The 21,747-nt window shown below is 40.1% G+C and overlaps 1 protein-coding gene across 11 annotated transcripts in view; it reads left to right on the top strand.

The window, feature by feature from the left end:
- The window catches only part of kiaa1109 (KIAA1109 ortholog), a 71,323-nt gene that overhangs the window by 38,635 nt on the left and 10,941 nt on the right, over positions 1-21,747 (top strand). For 2 of the 11 annotated variants that reach the window (XM_020713917.2, XM_020713918.2), the window contains exons 49-80: positions 1,325-1,538; positions 2,668-2,931; positions 3,094-3,187; positions 4,049-4,099; positions 4,768-4,974; positions 5,079-5,314; positions 5,500-5,744; positions 5,870-5,975; positions 7,396-7,493; positions 7,597-7,785; positions 7,877-8,045; positions 8,316-8,524; positions 9,109-9,195; positions 9,980-10,172; positions 11,773-11,832; positions 11,964-12,190; positions 13,361-13,537; positions 14,020-14,150; positions 14,226-14,349; positions 14,470-14,582; positions 14,870-14,960; positions 15,255-15,302; positions 16,502-16,764; positions 16,860-17,075; positions 17,616-17,796; positions 17,884-18,073; positions 18,329-18,490; positions 18,590-18,726; positions 19,046-19,241; positions 19,522-19,722; positions 19,860-20,036; positions 21,517-21,654. In XM_020713917.2, coding sequence (XP_020569576.1) covers positions 1,325-1,538; positions 2,668-2,931; positions 3,094-3,187; positions 4,049-4,099; positions 4,768-4,974; positions 5,079-5,314; positions 5,500-5,744; positions 5,870-5,975; positions 7,396-7,493; positions 7,597-7,785; positions 7,877-8,045; positions 8,316-8,524; positions 9,109-9,195; positions 9,980-10,172; positions 11,773-11,832; positions 11,964-12,190; positions 13,361-13,537; positions 14,020-14,150; positions 14,226-14,349; positions 14,470-14,582; positions 14,870-14,960; positions 15,255-15,302; positions 16,502-16,764; positions 16,860-17,075; positions 17,616-17,796; positions 17,884-18,073; positions 18,329-18,490; positions 18,590-18,726; positions 19,046-19,241; positions 19,522-19,722; positions 19,860-20,036; positions 21,517-21,654 — 5,194 coding nt within the window. The remainder of the gene's footprint in view (positions 1-1,324; positions 1,539-2,667; positions 2,932-3,093; positions 3,188-4,048; positions 4,100-4,767; positions 4,975-5,078; positions 5,315-5,499; positions 5,745-5,869; positions 5,976-7,395; positions 7,494-7,596; positions 7,786-7,876; positions 8,046-8,315; positions 8,525-9,108; positions 9,196-9,979; positions 10,173-11,772; positions 11,833-11,963; positions 12,191-13,360; positions 13,538-14,019; positions 14,151-14,225; positions 14,350-14,469; positions 14,583-14,869; positions 14,961-15,254; positions 15,303-16,501; positions 16,765-16,859; positions 17,076-17,615; positions 17,797-17,883; positions 18,074-18,328; positions 18,491-18,589; positions 18,727-19,045; positions 19,242-19,521; positions 19,723-19,859; positions 20,037-21,516; positions 21,655-21,747) is intronic. The other 9 variants (XM_020713922.2, XM_020713919.2, XM_020713923.2 and 6 more) reach the window with 9 other exon arrangements.

Raw genomic sequence — 21,747 nt, 5'->3', positions numbered from 1 at the left:
ACTTACTGTCGTTCTGCAGAAACTACGTCCTAGAAAACAACACGTTTTTTTGATTTTGGCTAAAAAAAGGCATAATCCTAAATAAAAGATCACTGACAACATTTTTAAAATGGCTCAAAGTATAACTGGAATGGGTCCTGAATTTTAGTGTCAGTAGTTTGATGCAAAGCTGCAAGGATATTCATTTTACTAACTAATGGGACAAACCATGAATGCACATGTAGTTTCTGAGACAAAAAGCAGGTGTTGTGTTTTTTTTAAATAAATGCTAACTATTTTCCAACTAATTAAGCGACTCTTTTTAATTTTGATTCAACTCTGTGGCCTTCAAGGCTGATCCTTGAGATTTTTGGTCTGTTTTTCCTGATGGCCAGGCTTGAATTACAGCATGGAACTAGTGGTGACAGAGGGTCTTTGGTAATGGGATAGATCTCCCGAGGTTTATAAATTATGTACCGGTAGGTATTCCCTCAGAGGCTGACAGTTTCTCCTCAGACACCTGCAGATAGTGAGAACGTTTCCATGCATGCAGCTTTAAATGTAAGAGAACAGTTAATAACACCTTTACTGGGAAATCAACATGTGATTATTCCAATTCATGGAAGTTCAGGTACTCTCTCACCTTCACGTTATGAAAGACCCACTCCAATGAAAATGCAGTTTTTGTTGTTTTTAACATATTCTTGGATCATTTTTCTCATGATGAAGGACATAAAGAATTTAAGATTAAAACTGCATTTCTGACTATTTCTTTATTCAAATCGGGATCAATCAGGAGCAGATGAAAATGTTTTTGATAAAGCTTTCTTTTGTGATGCCACAACTGAAATGAGTCTCTGCTCTGCTCCATTCTGATGCATCGACTTGCAGACAAATAGATCAATGGACGTCTTTGTTGTCCACGTCTGAGCTGGAATCTGTCTCAAAACTGTGCGGCTGGATCGCTCCGATACTACTCACCGTTTTTGTTGCACCTCTAATGTTAGCGTGGGGTTGTGAGGAGTAAGCTACTGGGAAAGAGTGTAAACAAAGGGATGATGGGATTTCAGCGGAGAGTTACTTCCACGCCAACAGTTCCCCCACAACTTTGTCCTAGAAAATGTCAAGTTTTTTCCATTTTGGCTAAAAACAGCATGTTCATAATTAAAAAAAACCACTGGGACATTTTAAATTCTGACATAATAATTACCCATATCATTCACAGTCACGTTTAATGTTGCAATAAGCTATGCTATAAGAACACACATTTTTCTAATTCTGCCTGTTTATAACAGTCTGATGCTTGGATTAGTTTCAGAAAGAAAAATGCTGTGTCATGTTTCAGGTGTCAAGGAAGGGCTCTCGTGACGTGGCTGACCACACGGCAATCCAGATGGACGACTCTGACTCCATCACGGTGTCAGAGCAGAGTGAGCCATCGGCAGAATGTTGGCAGAACATGTACAAGCTGCTCAACTTCTACTCCCTCATCTCCGATCCCACCGGTATCTTGGAGAAAAGCTCCCCGGAGAACTGCATCACAAGTGGAAATCAGCTAGGCCAGTTCTCTTTATCAAACTTAAAAAAAAAACACACATTTCCCCTCTTTTCTATCGTTACCTGTTTTTCTTTCACCTCACCTTCTTCTACAACATCCAACAACATCTCGGCAGAAACACGTCAAGTTTTAGTTTCATTTACACCCAAAAGTGCCCCAAAAATATTAGTTTTTACAAAATTCTGGCAACAAATCATACAATCATAAAACTTTTTTTTCTTCAAGCATGTAAATCTCATAGTAATTTTCCCAGCTTTAAGGCTAATGCTAAATATGTTGTAATAACTAATAGTTATTCGTTTGCGGTCTAATGACCACCACTTTTTTGCAGAGACTTCTGCAAAGAAAGACAAGATATTTTAATATATTTAATATAACATAATTTGCAGTGCGCTGACTTATGGATTTGTAGATTCAATATAAAATGCACTAACCAGAGAATAGTGAGTGAATTTGAATCACAGACTGTATATGAGAAGTGGACCGAGTAAGTGTGACCTCCCCCATGGAAAATGAAGTCAACTTGCGGATGTCGCCATGTTGGATCCAGAAATCGTTAGTAAGCAGTGATTGCTCCAAATGTATCTGAGTCAACATTTCTATGGCAACCACTCTCACCAATCAGGAGTGAGCTTGTTGTTTGGCCACACCTCTAGCTTGAAGAGAATCTGTCAGTTAAATGTTTTGAACGTTCCATGTGAGATCACAAATGTTTACTGAGGAATCTGATTGGACGGTTTATAATTTGAATGTTTTTTTTAAAAGAAAAAAGGTAGCAGAGCAAGAATGGTTATTCGGACAAATATGATGACTGAGTAAAAGCTGTTTTTGTCTTAAAAGAAGTCTAAGGGAGTTTGGCTTCTTGGAACCAGTGAGTACTTCCTGTTGGGAACCTGAGGGGGGAGGGGTCACTCAGTTCTCTTCTCATATACAGTTGATGATTTATCAAGACAAAATCATCATAATTGAATGTGACCAAAAGACATTACAGTGTAGCGCAGCGGACGTATGCTAACACAAGTGGAATTATAGGAATGGTGAGGTGTACTTACAGTTCTAGTGTGAAAACGTTTAGCTCAGAAAATCTTTTTTTTTTTTTTTCATGTCTGATACTCCAAACCCTACTATAGAAGGTGGACGCCTCCCCTCGGACCTGCTCTGTAAAGTCATCTTCGAGGATGAGCAGCAGGAACCCGCCACGCCCAACAAGCCGCTGGGGGTAAGCGGGAGACGCCGCAGCCTGGTAAGCTCCGAGCCCCAGCACGTCACCCTCATAGTGTTTGGCATCGGCATGGTGAACCGCACGCACCTGGAAGCAGACATCGGCGGGTTGACCATGGAGGCAGAACTGAAGAAAATCCATGGGAGCTTCACTCTGAAGGAAAAGATGAAAGGTGGGAGGAGAATCTGGAGCTTGAATGGAATTCTCTTTATTTGTATCAAGTTTCTAATAAAGAATATGATTGCAATACAATTGGTTTGATGCATTGAAATAATGATGTTAATAACATTTTATGAGGTTTTTATCAACATATTTTGTAATTTTGTTTCTGCAGACATCCTTCATCAGAAAATGACAGAAACATGTGCGTCTGCTCACATCGGGGGAGTTAACATCGTTCTGCTGGAGGGCATTACACCTGACATTCAGTATGTGCAAAGGCTTCTTCTGTTACTCAGAAAATCTTTTTGATGTTTTGAACCGCAGCTAAACTTTTTCTGCTGCTACACTAAATTTTAAACACACACACATCTAATAAATAGGTTTTCAGGTGAAGTTAGTATCATTATTGTGTTCCTATAGGGTTATTTAAGCAACAACAAGCATTCATTTAACTTCATGCCGTCATCTCGTCCAGATTGTGGATTTTTACACTTGTAAAGCCACAAACATATATTTCTATAATTAAACACTAATTATCTTAGTTTGCACAATCAAAACACTTTTATTTGACGTGACTCATCTGTTTGGGTTTAATGTTGTACTCATAGTTATACATTTGCGGTCCTTTTAAATATTTTGTTTCTGCTTTTTAAACTTTGCATCTATGAAGAAAAAAAATCTGGATTTTGTTTTTGTTGACATGATTTTGTATTTTCTTCTGAGTGTACACAGTAGTAAACAAGTAGGTTTTTTCATCTATCTAGATCTTTTGTCAGCGTAATTACTTTTTCAACCAGCAGTTTAGTCAAAAATATAAAAATGTACTACAAAAGGAAGTACTTTTAATGTAACTACCAAAACAGGATTATTTTTATTTCAGTAGGTAATGTTTTTTTTTTCTTCTGTCAAAAGACTTTGGCTAGTTTATATATACACACATTCTATAATTTCAGAATTTGCTTTTTTTATTTTTCATGTCCGACTTGTTTTTATATCTTTGACCATTTATTAAATTATCCGTTTTTTTATTCTTTGGGTTGCAGTTTTAATGCAGCAGTGCTCCGCTCTTACTTTTGCAACTCTTCCTCTTTTTCTGCTTCCTTTTCTCTTTCAAACGGCTAACATAGACTGGAGGATTTCCCCACATCTCCCACCAGCACTGCTAAACAAGAGTTTCTGTATGTTGCTGCATTAGGGGCCACTTGCATCAGTTACCCCAAAATGCAATTGACATTTCAATGCCATAACTCATTTGTTCACATCATTTCTGTCTATCACTTTAATTTATTTGTTTTTATATTATTTCGATTTTTTTGACTTTTCTTGTTTTTGTGGTAGTATAACTGTCACCACGATTTTTAATTTAAATCTTAAAATTCTCTATATTTCTATATCAGGAAATCATCTTAAACATGTTTTATTTTGAAAAGCCTTCTCAGATATAAAGAAGGAGCTGATTTGTCAAACTCATAGTTACCTGCTTATAGGTAACTAAAATTAGGCTTTTATTTATAATATAGATAGACATTGTTCCAACTTTCCCTCTTGAGATTTTTATTTTTTTAAAGAAACTATCCCTTCGACTTTATAGAAATTTAGCACAAAGGGGAACCTGCATGTCCCCCACATGGGGGAACACAAATTTACTGTCACATAAACCATTCTTGTGGATCATTGTGTTGCTGTTCTTATAGTTTTTCATTCAACAAATGTTTGCACACCATAAAGGAATTGTGTCCTCAATCTGCATGATGTTTCCTGAGCTGACATCCTGTCTGCAGTTCCATCCTTGCAAACATCAGAATTTTGAGAAATCCGGCTCACCACGTCTTATCCTTTGCTTCAGAACGGTTGTCAAATGTAACATCGCCAAATCCCAGGCTCTGTACAGCGCCCAGCGAGGTCTGAAGACCAACAACGCCGCTGTGTTCAAAGTGGGGTCCATCATGATCAACATTCCCCAGCACCCAGCCACTCTGCACAGCATGATGGTGCGCAGCTCTCACCAGCTCTCCAAACAGATCTCCGACCTGATCCGGCAGCCCTCCAGCGCGTACGTCTCCCTCATGTCTCTGAAAAGATGTCTCAAAATTTAATGAGGTTGTGGATTCCGAAATGTGCCTTGATAGATTCAGACAGGGAACTCCTATGTTTCAGTCAACCCCCGAACAGGGAGGAAACCCCCACTCCACAGCCGTCTGACAAAACCTCCAGCATCAACCAGACACCCGTGGAGGCCAACGAGTTCCCCCAACTTCCTGAAGGCTTGGAGAAGAAGCCAATCGTCCTCAAGTTCAGCGTTATGATGGATGGCATCACCATCGGGGCCGCTCTACTGCCATCGTTAAAAGCCGAGTATAAAGTGGGCCGCATGAAAAGCCACGGCATGACTGGTGCGTGATCAAGCACTTCCTGCTTTTCTTAAATGTGACTCAAAGTTCTAAAAGATCATGCTTTCCAATTACTCTACTGACAACTTATAAAAAAAAAACTGAAATGTTTCTGTTCTTATTCCTGACGGGAATTTCCAGAAAAAAGGGTTCTGAATGTGTTTATCTTTGACCCTTTTCCTGTTTAGGAGCACAAACCAGTTTCACCTTTGAATTGCCGGACCACAAACTTTGCTTCCAGTCCAAGGTGTCTTCGACAGACATGTCCACCATGTCTCCATCGGCTAGCCTCACTCTTCCTCCAGTCACGATGTCAGGGGAGTACATCATGGAAGACCACGAGAGCCACTCGGACCAGGGTTGGGGCCTGGATGACTTCCCCACAAAGCCGGGAAACTACCTGCAAGAAAACTACCTGCGCTGCGTAGCTGAAGTGAGAGCCTCCTCCGACACAGAGACCCCTTCTAGTCCATCAATACTAAATACCTTAACTAGTGATTGGACTGTAATCATTTTTCTTGTACAATTATTTATTGGTTATGATTGTTTTCTAAACAGATTGGTTCGTTTGAGCACAACCTGACCACAGATCTGCTCAACCACCTGGTTTTTCTACAGAAGGTTTTCATGAAGGAGGTTAACGAGGTCATTCAGAAGGTTTCAGGTCTGTCATCCAGGTTTTTCTTTCTATAATTCACTCCAAAAAGTTTCCAAAAGATGACAAGAGTAGAAAAATGTAGTAATATTAATGCATTCTTGTGTGCATTTAACTAAGAAAAATCCTATTTGTTATCACCTCTGCATCCAAACACATTTAACCATGTTTCTGTTGGTATTGTATAAAGTCAAAGGTTGTTATAAATTGAATATTGTTATATAAGATATTTTTTTCATCAACTTCTAAATACATAAGTTGCAAACTACAACAAAAAAGAAAAGTTAGAAAAAAATAGAAGAAAAAACTGTAATAAACACTGACATGAATGAATGAACAGTTCTAAAGTGTAACAGTGACCTTTTTATAGCCAGTTGTCCAAAAGTACAAAATGCATCACTTCCGTAAATGAAATGCTGGATCACATTAATACAATACATGAAATTTAAATTATTCAATGAGGAAAATGTAATCTGTAAAGGATAACCAAATAAAAAAAAGTTTAAAAGTTTCACTTTGATAGTGAAGATGATTTACCTTTTGCAGAAAAACGTGAAACTAATCACCACTAGAATATATAACATTAAGTAACAGAAGTTGTAGTAGTAATAGATCATCTCTAACCGCAGAAGTCAATAGAAGTTTTCATGTTACTCAAGAAAAGGTCTCAAACTACTTTAAATGCTTGGAGTAAAAATGTTCTATTAGAGAAAAGTTTTCACTCTTCTCATATAAACACAACTAACAACATGGTTCTTGGTTCTTCACACAACCAATCAACCCTGCAGTCGTGGCACAGTGGAGCATGAATACAATCTTAGTTAAAGTGAACCTAACAGCTTTGATGTTATCAATTTCAGAGAGTAAAAACACCTCCACCAGGTACGGAAAATTGAATCAGGAGCAATAGGTGATTTTTAAAGTAGAATATTAAATGTTTACATTAATTTTGCACTTAAGTGTTAGTTAAAATACAGAATTATGCCCATACTCAATAAATCCCAGGTACTGAAAAATGCTGCTTAATGACAGTAATGTGAATAAACCCTTGATAGTTTTGATGATAGCTCTTCTGCTTTAACCAACAAATAAAAGCTCTATTAAATTGAAGACGCTGACAGGTCATCCAATTCATATGTAATGCACTGGTACTGTTTAAGAAACTATTTTACACCAAAGACTCCAGCTTAAATCCACATCTATTTATATTTGAACCGTAATTAATGTGATTTGTTAAACTTTTGAAAGTTGTTGCCTAAGAAGAGAATACTGAAAAATCTGATTTTGTTGTAATTTTGAGATAAAGAAAAATGGTATAACCTTGAGCTGAGTCTATTAGCATTTAGTTAAAGAGTTCAAGGACAGAAGTTATGGCTCACACTGGTTCATGGTACAACACAGATGCTTAGTTTTCTTTTTGATTGTGCAGGAGGAGAACAGCCAATCCCTCTGTGGAACGAGCATGACACCTCATCAGATGCAGACAAGCCAAAAATTCTGCTTTACTCCTTAAGCCTGATGTTCAAGGTATGTTGTGATCAGAGGAACTGCTCAATAAGTCATGCTGCCAGATGTAAACTGAGCTCGTTTTAACTGTGAAAACCTAAGCAAGGTCTTTGTGTGTCCACAGGGGATCCAGATGACAGCCACCACTCCTTCAATGCGGGCTGTACGCTTCGAAACTGGCCTCATTGAGCTGGAGCTGTCCAACAGAATCCAATGCAAGACTCAGCCAGGCGGCAGCAGCAGTTACCTGAAGCTCTTCGGGAAATGTCAAGTTGACCTCAACCTGGCCCTCGGACAGATCGTCAAGCATCAGGTACAGATCAGCCTTCTCACATGTTGTGTACATTGTCAGGTTGACAATATTATACAACGATTCTCACTTAAGGCATCAATTCACCTGACAGGTCTATGAAGAAGCTGGATCCGACTTCCACCAGGTGGCATACTTCCGAACTCGAATCGGTCTGCGAAATGCACTGCAGGAGGAAATCAGTGGCTCCTCAGACAAGGAGGCCGTCCTTATAACACTCAACAGGCCCATTGTTTTTGCTCAGCCGGTGGCCTTTGACAGAGGTTCAGTTCAATATACTTTCCCCTTATTATGTTAAACATAATATTGGTATTTCTCCTTAATTATTCTGTAAAGTAGGAACTTGTATTGATTAATTGGGTTATTCTGATGAGGGTGAAAGTGTTGACAGGTTTCTGTTGTTGCTGAAACATTAGTCTTGTATTGTTGTCAGCAAATGGCTTCATTTTGTCCTTATTTTTTTTTTTATAAGTTAGTGTTTGTTTTTAGACAATACATTCAAATCCACTTTCATTGCCTCTGTTTTCCCGCAGCTGTTCTGTTCTGGCTGAACTACAAAGCTGCATACGACAATTGGAATGAGCAGCGTTTGGCTCTCAACAAGGACATCCACATGGCAACAAAGGAGGTGGTGGACAAGTTGCCGGGGATTCAGCAAACCTCAGCTCAGGCTTTCAGCACCCTCTTCCTGCAGCTGACTGTCAATGATCTGGGTATATGTCTCCCCATCACCTCTTCCCAGGTAATTGACGTTGGATTTTGACTTTAGGGATCCAGTCGTTTCTTTAATTTTCAATTTGAAGTAAAAATGATCAAAATTTAGACATTATATTTATTAGTGTTATAGAGTGAAATAGTTCAAATTTATTTCAGTGAGGAATTTCAAAACCATTTTATAATATATTTAATGAAGAAATCCCATTTCTGTCTTTGCTGTCAGTCACTGGGAACCTTTTAGTATACATTTAACCATAACTTATCGCAATTTAGCCTCAGAGTTAAAATATTTTACATGTGATTAACTTTTTTAAACAAACAACTTTTTTTAAAATCATTGATTCCGTTTGAAAGTCTATTTTTCTGCAAATTGGTCTGATTTAAATAAGAAATGACCCAGATTGGCAGTGCAGGAGTTTGTTGGTTTATAACTTGCCAAAACGTAAATTATCTTATCACAACACTTGTTAATTATTTCATACTTTTTATGTTTGCACAATTAAAAAAAAAAGGACTATTGATTGTGATAGAGCATGTGCATGACTGCCTGATTTAAAGAGAAGGGACATAAACTCACATCATTTTATGTGCATGGATTTATTTCCATAGAAAGGACAAGTACCAGTTGGTCAGGAAGGGACCAACTCTGACGCTGCGGCCTGCACATCAGCGGGCCCACAAAAAAATGCACAAAAAGTAACTGGAGGTTTTTTCTCTTGTGGTGGTTTGTTGTGGGAAGAGAAGCTTCCAATGAAACTGTCTCCTCTGTAACATCTGTCACAAAGGCAACGCAACAGTTTTGTTTCAGCGCTTTGCGACAGTCCAAATTTCCTCCACAAGGACGCCATGACTACAAGCGAACCCAAATCTGGTGTCTTTGATGAGTCTTTACTGAAATGAAGGTTTTGGCTGGTTGGTGTGCAGACATTGATTTGATTTTCAGTGCATGTTTCGTTATGATCAAAGGTGCAAACAGTGGGCTCTGGCTCTGTTTGGATCAGAACGCGCATTGAGATTGTCAAATTAGCTTAACTGTTGGGATAACTGCTGCTAAAAAATGTAGTCTGATTTTCATCAAGGCACTAAAAATATATAAATAGGATTATGTGTGAAAGATGTGCTCCTGTGTTTTCTGAGTCATGAGCTTGATGAAAATCAGATTGGAGTTTTTGGACTTGAAATGGATTTGATATGAGCATTTCATTCCTCATTCTCCACTTAAAATCACTCTGAGCTTGGAAGGTTGAAAACATTTCACTCAGAAATGTATCTAAATGACTCACTCAGAACTGGATATTCCAAACACTTCTAAGGTCTACATTTTGAGAAGTTGCTTCAAAACTACCATTTATCTCGTTTAACTACTAAACGAAGTGAAATGTTAGCAGCTGACCTCTGCAGACAAATGGAAGTGTTTTGTTTCCCTGGTCTGCCCTCTTCCCTCAAGGCTGGATTAATCGTCTCTCTTCCCTCTTACCAGGCCAGCATAGATTTCGACACTGGTTCAGCGCTTGTCCTGACCATTGAGAGCACTCTGATCACCGCATGTTCCTCTGAGTCCCTGGTCAGCAAAGGTCACTTCAAGAATTTCTGCATCCGCTTCGCGGAAGGCTTCGAGACATCCTGGGATGACTGGAAGCCTGAAATCCGAGGAGATCTGGTCATGAATGCTTGTGAGTAAGAGTATCTACACAGATATGCAGTCCAAGGCTGTAGCCATACGCACCCATATGGGGGTTGACCCGTATGGTCATATAAGGCACCTGGGTCTCATTACTTCCCCTTTACTTAACCCTTATGTATTGTACAAGTGTTTGCTATGACCTATAGCTCGCAGCATGCCCGTAGATGTGAATGAACATTTTCCCTCTACGGGCACACCAAGCCATCTACAGTCTTAAAATTTTGTGCGGGCTGCCTGCGTACCCAGTGGGGGCAGTGGCTCAGGAGGCCAACCAGGTCGGCCAATAATCGAAGGATCGGTGGTTCCATCCCCGCTCCCTCCAGTCATCCATCGTTGTGTCCTTGGGCAAGACACTTCACCTTCCCTGCCTCCAGTGCAGCTCCACTGGTGTGTGAATGCATTTGAATGTTCTGGTGATGGTCAGAGAGGCTGTGGCCGCGTACTGGCAGCCACGCCCCTGTCAGTCTGCCCCTACATCAGTAGGCTACCATCACCAAGTATGAATGAGGAGTGAATGAATAATGGGCACTTTGTAAGCAATTTGAGCGTCTGGAAAAGTGCAGAGAAATCCAATCCGTTATTATTTTTATTATTATTATTATTATTATTATTATTATGAGGGGGGTTTTACTTTTATTTATTTTAACTACTGTATATGTCAGAAACACAGCCTGAGGGCAAATTTCAGTCATGGCCAATTTGAATTCTGCCTGCAGCATCTTTGACAAATTTTGTTACACTTGGCCTGCCAAACGTGCTGGCAGGAATTTAAATCACAGCATCAAAAAATGCCATTTTGCATTTGCTCACAGCGAGTGAAAAAGGCTTTTAGCAGAGCGGTGTCCAAAAAATACATTGAATTATGCCGTTTTATATAGATGGTTTTTCTAACGGCGTGTAATCTGCAGATGTTTTTTATTTTTATTGAAATATTATGTCTGTTTACATATTCATTATGTACTTCATTTTTTTGTCATGGGGTTTTTTGATACTTTTGGATGACCTGAATGACCTGAATCATTGTTGGTAAAGCATAAATAACTGATTACAAGTTTAGAACCGGATAATGATCATTTATGTAAAGAAAATAAAAAAGTAAAAGTGAAATAAATAAAAGCAGTGGTGGGATTACATAACTTTGCTTCCTCCCACTCCCTTTCAAGCCATCTATTGAACTCCTTTTGACAAACTAAACGTTAGTAGTTTCATTGTGTCGTGTACTTTTTTCAAAAAGGCTAATACGTTTTTTTAATGATTAATAGCAATAACTGAAATATTTTCTATTGTATGTGAACATGTGCCTTATTTATGACTAATTATTCTTTGTTTGATATATCTTTGCTTAGAAATAAACTTCTTTTGGTTATATTATTTTTTAAATCCAAATCCAAATAACCGCGTTTCACCCTTATGACCCCCTATATTTGGTGAGAATTAATATTTTTAATTTAAAACCTAATTGAGTATTTTAATGCCATATTATTTTTATTTCAAATGAAGAGAAGTGCAGGAAGATTTCTGTCTGTTGCAGTCAGGTTTCAGCTACGGTACTCTAAATAGATTCCAATCCTTCTAAATTCTGCTTGCAGGCGTCGTCCCTGATGGTACTTATGAAGTTTGCTCCAGGACTACAGGGCAGGCATCAGCAGGTGAGATATTTTATACTTTGGTCTGGTCCATAGTTGCATTTTCTGTACATCTTATAGTAGTTCAGTGATTTAACAAAACTCAAGGATTCACCATTTTTGGTTTGTTTCTCCCTTTAACTTCCTGGACACAGAGAGCAGCAGCGCTGGCACCTGGACTCTCAACGTGCTTTGGAAAATGTGTGGAATCGACGTTCACATGGATCCCAACATCGGCAAGCGGCTCAACGCGCTGGGAAACACGCTGACGTCGCTGACAGGGGAAGAGGACGTGGACGACATCACTGACCTGAACTCTGGAAACATGGCTGACCTGTCAGATGAGGATGAAACTGATGCCATGTCCCCCACCATCCACATGGTTAGAACCTCTTCTGTTCATCTACATTCCACTTGGTTACTATTATTAGACAGAGAAACAGGAACAGAACACTTCACAACACGTTAGGAACGCAACAGGAAGACAGTGAGCAAAGTAACTGACAGTAGGAGGAGCATCATGGTCCTCTGTCTGTCAACTTGTTAACACTAAGTTCCCAGCCTCCTGCCAGGAAACAGTCCAGCTCATGTTTATAAAATCCAGATTTTTTTCTTCTCACTTTCAATTTTAGCACATGTTGTCCACAAAACTTACTGTCTGATGTGTTAGCTTGTGAGTCTGTCAGAGATCATCCTTGTCCAGTTAATAATCTTTATAAAGCATTGAAATGATAGACAGAATTGTTATTTTTGCTCACGTTTAACATTTTTGAACACAGGAAAACAGGGACAGTATTTTTCTGACTAGAAGCTCCCCAGAGTATAAGTAGCAGCTGCCAAAAAATCCATAGTAAAGAATGAAAAAAATCATGTGAAAGTCGCACTTTAGGGAGAAATGTATTTAACAAAACACAGGAACAAGAATGGACAGAAAAGAAACAGAAAAAAGATTTGGGTTTTGTTTCTTTTTCATGAGAATAGCGCTCTCCTGCTGCCGCCAAACAGAGATGGAGGGAGTGAGCTGCTGCAGCGGCAAGAGATCTGATCTTTTTTATTTCTCTTTACAGGACCAAGTTTATCAAAAGTAACTACTGTGGCAGTAAAACCCAAAATGTGATGTCCATACATGTTGATGCCAGGTCTGAAGAGGTTACAGTAAAGAACCACATGGCCTCTAAAGAAACCCAACTCAAACTAATTTTCTGTATTCGGGGATTTTGCATATTCGTGGGTGTCTCTGGTCCCTAACCCCCGTGAATACAGCGGGAATTCCGTTCAGAATCGAATTGGGTCCAAGAAAACCTGATTGGGACATCCCTAGTATAGATATTTTAATGCGTTTATATTCGTTTTAAGCAGCCTTTTTATCTCAATCAAATATTACTTGTTTAGCTATTGTGTGTAAATCAAATGTCACAAGTTAAAATGACTGATAACTAGATAACTGAGATTCATATATTTTAGGTTTTTGCTGTTCAGAATGTGAGTTTGCAGATCTTCTGTTTCCCAGCAGCTCTATCCTCCACACACATGTTCCTGCCATTGTTCACAGAGTCCAGAGAACCAGATCAGCCCTCGACTAACCTTAAGAAAGCGTCTGGTAAACCACATCCTGGGCCTCAGTCCCAGGCCTCAGAGTGTGTCTGTCCCTCCGGAATACTTTAACTGTGCAACGCCTAGCCTCCAAATGGTCAAAGCCAGGGCCCAAAGACCTCTCTCCTGGGGCTGTGTATGTAGACCCCTACAGTGTTCCTCTCCTCTGAGCTGACGGATCATCTGAAGTCAATGAATCAAGTTTTCTAAATCCCAGAATGCTGAGCAATGGTGTTTTGTGCTGTGGATAAATTGCATGGAAATGCAAAATTGTGTTGCTTAGCTTCTGATTTCTTATCTCTAATAATTGCCACTGGTGGGTGAAGGAAAAAAAAAAAGAGTGGCATTGAATCTCTCATACCAGGACAGCTCTTTTATTCCTTTTTTGCTCAGAGGAAACTGGTGGTGGCGGTGCTATGTCATGTTTCGTGGGAACTTCCCTGGGGGTTGGAACCATCATAAAATGTGACCAGATTTAGAAAATGCACATTTAATTGATTGTTTTGGGAGAGAATGAATCCTTCACATGGAGATTTTCTTTGATTCTTTTTGATTCTTTGCAAAAACCGTCTAGTTTTTGCAGAAACAAGTTTGTAATGTGCCCCATTGCTGCCACAGGAGACTGTTGACCCTCGGAGATCGGTTGTAATGGGGAACCAGGTGATTGACCCTCGTGGGAGGAAGTTCACCAAGAGAGTGGTGGACATCCGGGAGCTAAACGAACAAGCCAAAGTTATTGATGACCTCAAGTAAGATTTCTTTATAGTTGATTGTTGGTCTTCTGAAAGCAGAAATCCCCCAAAAACCTCTTCTTGTGTTTGCAGGAAACTGGGAGCCAGTGAAGGCACCATCAACCAGGAGATCCAGCGTTACCAACAGCTGGAATCTGTGGCTGTCAACGACATCAGGAGAGATGTGCGAAAGAAACTGCGGCGCTCCAGCATGAGGGTGAATTCCTCATCATCTATTTCCTTCAGCCGTCGTCTTAACACAATGTGGATCGGAGCCAAACAGTTCATTTTCTTTTTTACCGTTATTGAGCTGTTTCTGACTGCCCATTTTACCCAGGCGGCTTCTCTAAAAGATAAGTGGAGTCTTGGATACAAGCCAAGCTACAACCGCTCCAAAAGCATTTCTGCGGCTGCCGGCCGGCCTCCTTTGAAAAGGATGGACAGACAAAGGTAACCAGCTGGAGCCAGCGGAAATCAGTATGACACGAATCATAACGGGTTTTATCTGCTGCTCATGTGACATTTCTTAAAGACCCACACTGATGAAAGTTTTTTTTTTGGTCTTTTCAACATACTCTTGTGGCATTTTCTTTTAAATGAAAATATATATATATATATACATATTGACAGGATGTCAAAGATGAAAAAACAGTTTTCGAGGGGGAAAATTACATTTTTAGAATAAACAAATAATGTTTTGGGAATTATTAATATTTGTGTAACTTTACTATCTTTAGCTCCAGGATTGGAGAAATGGAGGATTTACCAGACATCCGTGTGGAAGCTTCCTCTCCTGCTCCACGGGTCACTTTCAACATCCAGGACTCGGTACGTTTTAAAACCTCAGTGTATTGTACATGGAAACCTGAAGCTATTTTTAATAACATTCTAAGTTCATATCTACTCAAGTAATCTGAAAATCTATTTTGGATAAGTTTATCATTCAGGTCAGATTATTTTGTTCTGTTGTTTCATTAAATGTGGATCATCACCATTTCATCCTCCATTTTTGTCTTTGTTGTGGTGATATTTGAAACATTCGCCTCATGTGGAGTCTGTTTTTCCCAGGTTTAATTGAGCTTTGTTGATAACTGTTTTGTTTAATTGACAATCAAAAATCAGGCTTTGGACCCTGCACAGTCCCCTGCCAGTCAAGCAAAGGTTTTCAAGGTATTCGGTTCAAAAAGTTCCAATGAATCATAAATCAGTTCCAGTAAAATCTCTTTTTGTCTGATTACCTGCCGGATACTGATTGGGTTTTGTTTATGCTTTTCAAAACAGGATGTAGCTTTTTCTAAAATGCTTGTTAATATATAAAGTTATTTTTTTCTCTCTTTCTAATTGATTACTTGTACATGTAATTTTAAAAATAAAACTAACTCCAGCATGATTGAAAAAAGTAAAATTGTTGCATGAGAAACCAAAAATCCAGATGGAATGTTGCTTAGTAAATAATTGTAATGCCGGCTCTCATCCTGTGATGAATCTGCATACTGAATCCATCAGGCCCTCTCACCTTAACATGTGCAGTGGTTTCTAACATGCATGTGTAAACTCACAATCATAATAACCTGCCTCCTAATGTTTCTCACTAAAGTAGGTCTTTATGCATGCTCAACTGTGAGACCTTAAAATTTGACCCAGAAACTCACAGCTTCACTTGTGAAGCAAGCGTGTGGTTAATGCAAATCATCTGACCTAAGGTTTTTGGCTGTCTAAATGCCGTTTGGTTTTCTGATCCACTAAGTACAAATGTTTAAGCAGCAGTGACTTTTAAGAGAAATAGGTCCAACTTCCTCCAAAAAGCCTGACACTGCTACTCTTTCTACATAGTTTTTTCCATAAATATTTGGCTTGCCTCTAAAACACAATTTTATAAATTCTTCTTTAGCTAAAACTAAATTAAAATCATTTAGACAACCCACATAAGACAAAACTAATGTTGTTTTTAAAATGAAAAATGTCTGTAGTTTTCTTGGCTTTTCTCTGCTGGGTTTTTTAACTGCTGACAAATTAACTTTTTTCCAGCTGCGCGTGAGGATGGAGGCTTTTATTTTGTTAACTTTCCTGGTGTTCATTTTCCTGAGGATTTTCTTCACTCTTCCTTCCGACAAAAGCGTCCTTTCTTCTTGACTTGTGGCAAATGTGGTGTTCTGTCATTGGATGTTTTTTTTTTTTTTATAACTGTAGAAGCAATCTTTACATCCTAAAGAGCCCTAAGTACGGGAATCCAATGCACAGAACACCACACTTTTAGAGGTTTTAAAGTTTCCTGAATACATTTCCTACTTTCCCTGTAAATGATCAGATTCTTTATGCTGGATAACCTTAGACCATCCCACAAACTGACTTTGTATTCTTCTCTTAAGTTTCCCGAGGAGACAGAGGGCGACCTGTTCTCAGTCACCATTGATGACCCATTCCATCATCATCTTCACCTTAATTTGTCATCCGATGTTGAGAGCCAGCAGTCAGTTTTCAGTGCTCCTGCCACCCCTACTGTCTTCTCACCCACACTTCCCTTCCAGCACGATGACATAAGGCGTGACGAAGCGTCGTCTTCGTCCTCCGAAGACTCCGAGAAGGAGGACGAGTTTGAGCGTGAGAGGCTGCCGGGGTATCGCAGGCCTTTGTAAGTGCTCTTCGCACGTCCTCATTACGTTTTCCTGGATCACGTCAATAAGTGCATAAATGTTAATAAAACAGAAAATGTTTTGTTCACCGCAGACCGACGCCTCACAGGAAGCCCTCGGGGTTTTCCGCTGTGAGTCAGCTGTTCAGCGAGCGCTGGCCCAGCACACCAGCAAACCGGAGCTTCAGTGGCACAGCTACTGAGAGAAACATTGACTTTGAGCTCGATGTGCGTGTGGAGATTGATAGTGGGAAGTGCGTCCTTCACCCCACTACTCAGCAGATGGAGCATGAAGATGTTGCTTTAAAGAGGTGAACAGAAACCGTGAAATGTTTCCTGGTTTGAGTAAATGTTGAGGTCATGAAGAGCTTAAATAAATCTACGTATCATTTTTCATGTTCTGAGAGTTTAAAGAACCACATGATCCATGGTAAAAGCGTTCCCAGTGGTGTTTTTAATTATGATGATGCCGGTCTTAGAAAAAAATCCTGTGTCGTTCCTAGAAAATACATTCTGCAGAGCAGCAGTAGTTCATTCGAAATTTGCCTCTGAGTTGTGGGTGAGACTGTTGGGGCAGAGCAAACCCCTGTTTACAAGCTCTCCCTCTAGCTCACAGCCCCTCACACCCCCAGCCTAACATTAGAAGTGGTGAGCAATATTGAAGCTATCCAGCCGTACAGTTTAGATCCAGATTCCAGCTCTGATGAGGAAAATGAAGACGTACACGTGTCTAGTCATCTATGAGTGGATACATTAGAATGGAATGGGGGGAGCTCGTGGCCTGCTGATTGTAAATACACTCTTTCTTTCTGAAAGTCTCGTTTGCTAAATTGATTTCTTTTGCTTTATAGAAGCTGTGATCGCAGCCTCAGGAGTTTGGATCAAGACTCTCCTCCCAAAAAGAAGAAGCTCCAGCAGGCCTTCCCCTCCACCACCCATCTCCTAGCAGGAAAGAAGTGTCCGTCCACTCTGCCGACCAAATCCAACGATTTAGAGACTACAGTCTTTTACATTCCAGGAGTGGATGTTAAGGTCTGCTTTTCTGGCCAAATCCTAAATGTTCAGTTCCTTCTTTTTGGGGGGGGTTTAACTGATGGAACTTCTTATGCTGTCTTGTAGTTGCACTACAACTCCAAGACTCTAAAGACGGAGTCGCCGAACGCCTCACGGGGATCCTCCCTGCCCCGCACTCTCTCCAAAGAGTCAAAGCTGTATGGTATGAAAGATAGCAGCCCTACAAACCCTCCCAATGCAGGCCAAAGCAGGACTAACTCGCTCCTACCTCCCCTGCCCCCACCTCTACCATCAGGTACAGAGCAATTGCTTATTTTCCTCTGCATGCTCTACCCCCACCCATGTTCCTCACCCATGTTTAACCGGCACGCCTCTTCAGAGCGAGGAGCCACATCAGAGTTCATCCCTTTTGTAGAGGCTGGACGTAGACTCAGACGTGATCAAACCACTTAATGCATTGCAACAAACTAAAGAAAAAATATATAAATATTATAGGAAACTCAGAGGAGAGTCCAGGTTTCACCTGACTGGTCATTATGTGTGTCTGCAGCCAAAGGAAAGAGCAGCGGCGGTGTGAAGACGGCCAAACTGTACGCCTGGGTGGCTCTGCAGACTCTTCCAGAAGAAATGGTGATCAGCCCCTGTCTACTGGATTTCCTGGAAAAAGCCCTGGAGACCATTCCCATTACTCCTGTGGAACGAAACTACGCAGGTCTGCTTTCATTAATGCAGCGTTCATATGAAGTTTGCTGTCCTTGTTCAAAGCAACCTGTTCAGTTGTCTGCTATAACCTAATGTTTTTGTGTTGCAGTGTCGACTCAGGAGGAGGACATGGGTCCGTTTGATACGGTGGAGCCGCTGGAGGAGTCCACCACTTCTCTGGTGTCTTCCTCCACGTCGGCCTACTCCTCCTTCCCAGTGGACGTGGTTGTCTACGTCAGAGTCCAGGTACTCACAACTATACACTTGGGCCTCTGCAGCAGTTTAATTTGACTAGTTATGAATTAGGCTATTTTACTATTCTATTTTTTACGTAAATTATATATTTTTGCTATGTTTCAGAGGATTTACTCTCTGATAATTGAACACAGATTCACTAAATGTAATGGGCCTTGATGTAGCTATAGATGTGTATTATAAAACAGATCTTCGGAAATTTTTGAACACATTGTTTTATGCAGTTTTCTTTGCTCATTGAGCATCTTAAGGGCCCGTTTGCTCGAAAAGGTTTGCATATGTCTGTGTTTGATGTCCTGTTTGCCTGCAGCCGTCTCAGATCCGCTTCAGCTGCCTGCCCATGTCCAGGGTGGAGTGTATGCTCAAGCTGCCTTCCTTAGACCTGGTCTTCTCCTCCAACCGTGGAGAGTTGGAAACTCCGACAGGAGCCCACCCCTCCGACGGGTCACACCAGCCGTCCTCCACTCCCCCTGGACAGCACATTCCCAAACTGCCCCCCAGCAAAGGTCTGTGGAGAGTCTCACCCTTTTGCTTTGTCTGAACTTTAGACCGGAAGCTTTCTGTCATTTCCATAATGTCAGCCTGTCTACTCACAGTTTGTTCCTGTGCAATCTTGCCTTCTTCTGTTTTTTTGTTTTTGTTTTTTTGTCAGTTGTTTCTCAGCTGTTACACTTTTTAGAGGAAAAATGAAACCTAATCTCATTTACTTACTTTTGTCATGTGAACCGTTAAGGTAAGTGCTGTTGCCTCTGCTGGCTTTGTAACCCCAGCTGTCTCTCCCTCCAGCATCTCCTTTGCTGGGGAGTCCTTTGGGGAGAAGTCGCCACAGCAGTAGCCAGTCCGACCTAACGACACCCCCCAGTACCTCCTCTGGCCTAAGCTTCACCGCTTGCATGTCCGATTTCTCCCTCTACGTCTTTCATCCATACGGCGCTGGAAAGCAGAAGTCTGCAGTTACAGGCCTGCCTCCTGGTCCAGGCCCGCTGGGTAAGAAAGTTCTGTTGCCACAGTGTCTTCCAGAAAGATTCTATTGCTGCTGCTGAGTTATGTCCACTTAGACTGTAGATGTTGTTTCTTTCAAACAGTTTTGTGTTTGTTGTGATTGTTGTCTGGTTTTGGCTCAGGAACAGTAGACGAAGAGCCGTCCTCAGTAACGGGAAGAAAAGACTCTCTGAGTATCAACCTGGAGTTTGTTAAAGTCAGTTTGTCCAGGATGAGGCGCACCGGAGGCCCCACCTTCATCGAAAGCTTCATTCCTACCAAAGGTGGAAAAATGGATACCACCCTCATCAACATCTCAGGTACACCGAAAAATACAGTTTAGTGCAAGACCAGCAGGAAATTTTACTGATGTTAGGCAACTCTCAGAACAACCTCGATCTAAATCAAGAAGTTGATTGCAGCAGTAAAAAGAAAATCTGCAGTCAGAAGGTGGAGGTGTGATAATCGTATTTAGTTTGATAGGAAAACAGATTCAGTCATCATTTTCATTTCTTTTAAGTTAAACAAAATTCCCAATATAAAATAAAAATTGTCTGACCTTGATGCAAACTCACCCTTAAAAAAGTTTTTTTTTTTTTTTAGAGAAGTCGTGAATTTTAGCCGAATAGATCAAATCTACCAAATGTTGAAATGTTCGGCTCAAATGAGTTGATGGAGACCAGCTTTTCAGCTTTTTGATGATACAAAGAATTCCAGTAAAAACAGAGAACATCTGATGTTTTTAAACGTTGGGGCTTGACTCAATAACTGACAGCTGATCTCAGGCCGACAAAGCAGAAAAAACGACAGCGGCTGGAACTACAGACTGTATCATTGACAGGAAAACTCTGCAGATCATGTCTATCATCTCAGAATCTCAGGTTCAATCTGCCTAGGAGGAATTTTTGCAGTAATGTAAAAATTAATACTTCATTGATATTATATGTGTTAAATGTCAATGAAGCCATTGAAAGTACTAAAGATGAGTGTCTCTGTTATAAAAAAAATGTCTGTTTTTAATATTTAATTATAGATATTCTTATCAAAACTTCTTGTTTTTAATTGAGATTAGGAATCCTTCACTCCCTCACCTTAGGTTTTTCCAAATTTTAATTTTCAAGGGAAAATAAAGTTGTACTTATATAGAAGTACTGTCACATTATCAAAAGAAAACTACATAAAGAATTTTAGTGGCAAATAGTTTTTGAGTGAAAGGGTGTTTTTTAAAATATATTACTTAATGTACAGGTTAACTAGTTAATTTTTGAAATTTTATTCAGAAAACGAATTTATTTTCTAAAACTCTTTGACAAATGATAAACACAGATCGTAAACTACAAAAAAAAATTAACTTCAAATGTTCATTACTTTAACCGGTTAAAACTATTGAGGCTAAACCCTCCATAAGTGTAAGGGCGAATCTGAATTCTTCCCCTCCCCTTCTCCATACCCCTTCAATTTTTGGGGCATGCAAACAGCTTTATTGTTTTAAACTTGGGGGGAAAAAAGAGAGAGGAAAAAAACCACCCCAACCTCAATGACAACTGCAGAAAATCTGCTCTGTTACCAGAGATTAATGTCATGTAACAAGGCGACTTTTTACATTAATTTTGTACTCAACTACAAGTAAATGTTCACTATTGTGGTCATACTAAAAAAAAAGTTCTGAAAAATCTACTTTATTACAGTAGTTTTCGAGCTAATGGGATTTTTTAAGCAGCTCCATCACCTGACAGCGTTTCCTACTGGTGTACGTGTGCTGCAGAGCCATTTTGATCTCCCGTGTGATCTTGTCCTCAGCTGTGTGCGACATCGGCTCGGCTTCCTTCAAATACGACATGCGGCGACTGAGTGAGATCCTGGCTTTCCCAAGAGCCTGGTACCGCCGCAGTATCGCCAGACGCCTCTTCTTGGGGGATCAGACCATCAACCTTCCAGGTTATTGTTTTCACTGAAGCCACAGAGACTTGTTCTGTGTTGTTTACTTGATCTGGCTTTCAAACATGACTGTATGACTTGCAACACAACTGA

The sequence above is a fragment of the Oryzias latipes genome, chromosome 22 (genome assembly GCF_002234675.1).
Source record: "Oryzias latipes chromosome 22, ASM223467v1".
NCBI lineage: Eukaryota > Metazoa > Chordata > Actinopteri > Beloniformes > Adrianichthyidae > Oryzias > Oryzias latipes.
Note: the sequence above shows the minus strand (reverse complement) of the source record. Positions and strands in the feature narration are given on the sequence as shown.